General features: G+C 38.5%; 1 protein-coding gene across 1 annotated transcript in view; it reads right to left on the bottom strand.

The window, feature by feature from the left end:
• Nucleotides 1–206: 206 nt before the first annotated feature.
• SPPL3 (signal peptide peptidase like 3) overlaps nucleotides 207–6,000 on the bottom strand; it is a 108,609-nt gene continuing 102,815 nt past the window's right edge. Inside the window, exon 11 of the mRNA XM_019727866.3 lies at nucleotides 207–2,015. Coding sequence (XP_019583425.1) covers nucleotides 1,944–2,015 — 72 coding nt within the window. The 3' untranslated portion in view covers nucleotides 207–1,943. The remainder of the gene's footprint in view (nucleotides 2,016–6,000) is intronic.

Here is a 6,000-nt window from a genome sequence, read left to right as displayed (position 1 = left end):
ACTGATAAGCAGTGAGTAGTGAATGTATGTTCGGTCTTCACCAGATCCAGAGGCTGTTGTGAGTGCTGTGACCAGAAGCTTCAGTTCTTCCGCGCTTCTAGGACTGACCCAGAGCTGGAGATAGACAGGGTCTTGCCATCAGTCTTCTGGAACAGGTAGAGCAGGTAGGTACTAACAACTAAAAGTTAAGATGAGGTGACAAAGGCTACAAAGCAGTCATTTATTAAAAAAACAACAACAAAACAACAAAAAACAAAACAGCCCTCAGCAGGATTCGAAGACAACAGAGGAATGCACCATCCTGACCGCTTCACACTCCCGACAACGCGAGGACAACCGACGTGCACCACCTGTGAGCTCTATCCACTGTGCCTTCAAGCAACGGGAACCACAGCACACCAGTTCATTACACAGGTCAAGCCAGAGGCAGGTCACCTGCAGACGGGAGAAACCAGGACACGGGCCCTTCTCCAACCTCTGCTGTCAGGAATGCAGGCCAATTCCAGGTTTCTCTCTGCCTCGGAACAATGGGCGATTTCTTACCAGGCGGGGGCTGCTTGGACAAAGGCAAGTGGACACACTCCCACTAGTAACCACCAGAACGCTGGCTCTCCAGCCAAGACCACAACACACGGTCAGATTCCAAGGGGACAGAGCAGCTTGCTCTTTCTACAATTCCTGGAACGTAGGGCGCATCTCAAAGGGGCACGTGACATATGTCCCCAATACCCAGTTGTCACCACAGGTAAACCAAGACTATAATCACAACAGCAAGGACAGAATTGTGTTGTTTTTTCCTTTTTTTTCTTAAAGGAGTGAGGGCATGGAAAATACAGCACACCAATGAAACAAAATGCCAAAAAAAAAAAAAAAATACAAAACAATAGAAAATAGAAAAATGTATTTACAAGTAGTACATTACTATGATCAGAAAGCACAAAGACACCTGCTGCTATAATACATGCATTGATTCAAGAAGAAAGTACTAAAAGCCCTGCAAGGGAGAAGCCTGTGAGAACAAATAAAGGGCCAAAAAGTTTTACCTTTTCATCCCTAATTGGCTACACTGATCAAAACCAAATGTCCTAAAGTCCATGAGTATATCAGTACAAATACTATACTGGTTTTAACTGCACGTTCAGTTGTGGAGGGAAGGACAGCAGCTTATCCATATACAAGAAAGCCAGAGTCAACGGCTCTACATGCTAACAATTACAGCAAGGCCCTGTCTGCTACACGGCATGATCTTAGCGGGTTTTAATTTCTGTTTATTCATATAGATCTATGTGCGTGTGTGTATGTATAAAAACCGTGCCCTCATTCACTGCCAACACAACATCTGGGTGGACATGAACAACAATTCTTATGTGTATGTTGTAAGCAGTCACTCAATGTCTGTGGATTGAATAAGTCACTTCACACCACAGAAAATATTTAATAAATCCAAAAAAAGGAAAGAAGGATATAACGACAGAAGAGCTTCTGTCTCAGTTCTCTGAAACTGAGTCCTCCATAGGAAACTGGTCCCAAAGTTCTTGAGGGTTCACTGAAGGAACTTCGATTTGCTAACATTTTTCACCCTTTTAGTGTTCAAAAGGTATAGAACAACTCCTTGCCGTTGTCAGTTTGAAACAGTCACCTCTCCATCCCCCACAGGTAACAGTCTGGTGCAGATCCGTAAAAACAGGGGAGGAAGGAGCGCTGGGGAGGGCCTGCCACTTCAGGAGGGGCTCCACCTCTACAACGGCAGGAAGAGAAGGAACCAAGCTCGGTTCCAGCACCTCGCTCCTGCAAACAAGCTCCCTGCAAATGCAAAATCCAATCACACGTCAGTTCCTTAAACAGGTACATCTCCGTGTACCAGGCCAACTCTAAGATGAAACAAAACCACTCGTTGACAGAAAAGGACTAAGATGGCCATTCTGGTCACTCTCTGTGATCCATCATACTTCCAGGAATCGGGAGCTGCTGGACTTGGAGTGGAATGGCTCAGACCACATCCGCCGTAGGTCACCCTGGGAAAAAGGAACTTTACTAAGTTACAACAGGTATTGACAAGTCCTTTCTTATACTTGATCTCAGATTGCTTCGGTGGACAGTCAAAGAGTATTCAAATTTTACTCACTGAAAAGTAACCCACCATTCTCTGAAGAACTCATTAGAAGAGCTCTTAGGCATCCCGAGCAGAGGGCTTTTAACATCTCTATCCTGGTGTAAGTTCTATCACTTATGAATCAGATGATCTAGCAAATCAACCTGTGTCTGTTTCCTTATCTGTAAATGGGGATGATAGCAATCTTGTGAACAAGATAATGCTCTAAGTCTATAGTTTTATCATTTTCTATTTCCAAACTATTATTTTTAGATTCCACATTGTCTTTCTTTGACTTATTTCACTCAACATAATACCCTCTAGGTCCATCCATGTTGGTGCAAACGGCAAGATTTCTTTTTTTATTGTGGAGTAATATCCTGTGTGTGTGTGTGTGTACTACTTGTTTATCCATTCATCTATTGATGGACACCGAGGCTGCTTCCCTATCTTGGCTATTACTAGTAATGCTGCAATGAACATAGGGGTGCATTTATATCTTTTAAAATTAGTGTTTTTGTTTTCCTCGGATAAAAACCCAGAAGTGGAATTGTTAAGTCATATGGCAGCTCTATTTTTAATTTTTTGAGGAATCTCCGTACTGTTTTCCATAGTGGCTGCACTAATTTCCATTTCTGCCAACAATGCAGGAGGGTTCCCTTTTCTCCACATCCTCGCCAGCACTTGTTTGTTGATTTACTGATGATAGCCGTTCTGACAGGTGTGAGGTGATACCTCATTGTGGTTTTAATTTGCATTTCTCTGATGATTTAGTGACATTAAGCATCTTTTCATGTAATGTCTATTCATGTCCTCTGCTCATTTCTTAATTGGGTTTTTTTTTAAGTGTTGTATGAGTTCTTTATATATTATGGATATTAACCCATCAGATGTATCACTGGTGAATATCTTTTCTCATTCAGTAGGTTGTCTTTTCGTTTTGTTGATGGTTTCCTTTGCTGTACAAAAACTTTTTAGTTTGGTGTCGTTCCATTTGCTTTTTTCTTTTGTTTCCCTTGCTCGAGGTGATATACCAAAAAAAGATATTGCCAAAGAGTTTACTGCTTATGTTTCTTCTAGGTGTTCTGTGGTTTCAAGTCTAACATTTTCATTGTTAGTAATTGGTCTGTTTAGATTTTATATTTCTTCCTGGTTTAATCTCAGAAGGTTATATACTTCTAAAAATTTATCCATCTCTTTTAGATTGTTGAATTTGTTCACATATAATTGTTCATAGTATTCTTTAACGATTCTTTGTATTTCTGTGGTGTCAGTTGTAACTTCTCTTTCATTTATGATTTTATTTGGGCTTTCTATTTTTCTGGATAAATTTGGCTAGTTTCATCTATTTTATTTGTCTTTTCCAAGCAGCAGCTCTTGGTTTTATTGAACTTTTCTACTGTTTTTTTTAAATTTCTATTTCATTTATTTCCACTCTGATCTTAATAATTTCCTGCCTGTTACTTACGTGGGGCTTTGTCTGTTCTTCTTTTTCTGATTCCTTTAGGTGTAGAGTTCGATTATTTGAGATTTTTTTTCATTTCCTGAAGTAGGTCTGTATAGCTATGAATTTCCCTCTTAGAACTCCTTTTGTTGTATCCCATAAATTTGAAAAGTTGTTTTGATTTTCCTTAGTTTCAAGATTGTTTCTGTAGTTGATGTCTAGTTTCACGCCACTGGTCAGAAAAGATACTTATTATTTCAATCTTCTTGTATTGAGGCCTAATATGTGATCTATCCTGGAGAAACTTACATGTACACGTGAAAAAAATGTGTATTTTGCAGTTTTTGGATGAAATGTCCTATAAATATCTAGTAAATTGATTTTGTGTAATGTGACATTTAAGGCATAGTAATGTGACATTATTTACTAATTTTCTGTCTGGATGACCTATCCATTGATGCAAGTAGGGTATTAAAATCCCCTATTATTGTATTACTATGGATTTCTCCCTTTATATCCATTAATAATTGCTTTATATATTTAGGTGATCCTATGTTGGGTGCACAGATATTTACAACTGTTTTATCCTCTTCTTGGATATAACTACTTTATAATTATGTAATGGCCTTTTTAAAAAATATTTCTTGTTTTATTAAAGTATTGCTATTCCAGTTTTCGTTACTATTTGCATGGAATATCTTTTTCCATCCCTTCACTTCCTGTCTGTATGTTTCTTTCCATTTGAAGTGAGTCTCTTGCAAGCAGCATATAGATGTCACATTTTTAAATCCATTCAGCCACCATATCTTTTTATGGCAGCATTTAATCCATTCACATTTAAAATAATTAAAATTTAGTAAATACGTACTTATTGCCATTTTGTTAATTGTTTTTATAACTGTCCTCTGTTCCTTTCTTCTCTTGGTCTCTTCCCTTGCTGTTTGTCTTTAGGTTCCTTTCTCTGTGTGTCTTTTGTAGGTTTTTGTTTTGTGGTTACGAGGTTTATGTATACCATTCTCTATATAAAGCAGTCTACTTTTTTTTCCCCCCAGTCTGAGCTCGAGAATGTTAACAGTGGCTTTATTAGGTGAACGCTTGAAAGTAGTCAACATTGAATTCAATTTACTTCATGTTAACATTTGCAAATACATTATTAGCAACTCTTACATATTCTAAATCAACCGACTTGAAGTACAGAAGGCTTGCTCTCAAGTCACTCTTCTGAGGTAACGTGAAGCCTGCAGGAGGCTGGGTGGGTCGGGTCCCTAGCCCACAATCACTAGGTCATCACTGGTGAACTCATAGGTGGGAACTTCAAGGTTGAGGGGCGCAGGCCCCTTCCTGATCCTGCCCGACGCATCATAGTGGGAGCCATGGCAAGGGCAGTAATAACCACCAAAAGGCTACTTTTAAGCTGATAGGTATTTAAGTTCGAATATATTCAATAAGGACTACATTTTTATTCCCCTCTCCATGCTTTATGTTCTTGATGTCATATTTTAGATATTTTTGTGTTGTGCACCGCCTACTTATTGTAATTTGAGTTAGTTTTTTAACCTTTGTAGTAGCTTTTTAAATGTCTGATTTGCTGTTATTTATTGAATATTTGGCTTTACCTATGAGGTGGTTTTCCCCTTTGTTATATTTTATTTCTGGTTATGTCCTTTCCTTTTTTACTTAAAGAAGATCATTTAACATTTCTTTGTAAAGCTGGTTTAATGGTGATGAAGTCCTTTATTTTTATTTTTTACTTGTCTGGGATATTTTGTTATATCTTCTTCAATTCTGAATGATAGCCTTGCTGGGTAAATTATTCTAGGTTGTAGGTTCCTTTCTCTTAGTACTTTAAAGATGTCCTGCTACTTCCTTCTGGCCTGTACAGTTGCTGATGGGAAATTAGCTGATAGCCTTATAGGGTTTATTTTGTATGTGACTTGTTTTTCTCATGCTTCCTTCAAGATTGTCTCTTTAACTTTTGCCATTTTAACTACAAAATGTCTTGGTGTTGGTCTCTGGGTTCATCTTGTTTGGAAATCTCTGCTTCCTGGACCTGGATGTGTTTCCTTTCCAGGTTAGGAAGATTTCCAGTCTTTATTTCCTTAAATAAAGTTTCTATTCCTCTCTCTCTTCTCCTTCTGAGAGCCTATAAATGCAAATATTTGAGCACTTGATGTTATCCCAGACGTCCCTTAAACTCATTTTTCAAAATACTTTTTCTGCTGATTTCTACTAGTCGGTCTTCTCGGTCACTGATCTGTTCTTCTGTTAGCTAATCTGCTACTGATTCCTTCTAATGTGTTTTCTGAGTTATTGTATTCTTCAGTTCTGCTTGGTTCTAACTCTGTGTTGAAGTGCTAAATTCCACTATTCCACTCCCAAGGTTGGTGAGGATCCCTATGACCATTTCTCTGACTTCTTTATCAGGCAGACTACTGATCTCTGTTTGCATAAGTCCTCCCCCCCA

This window comes from Rhinolophus sinicus, chromosome 9, assembly GCF_057876585.1.
Source record: "Rhinolophus sinicus isolate RSI-liver-muscle chromosome 9, RSI-T2T, whole genome shotgun sequence".
Taxonomy (NCBI): Eukaryota; Metazoa; Chordata; class Mammalia; order Chiroptera; family Rhinolophidae; genus Rhinolophus; species Rhinolophus sinicus.
This window is presented reverse-complemented; position numbering and strand designations above follow the sequence as displayed.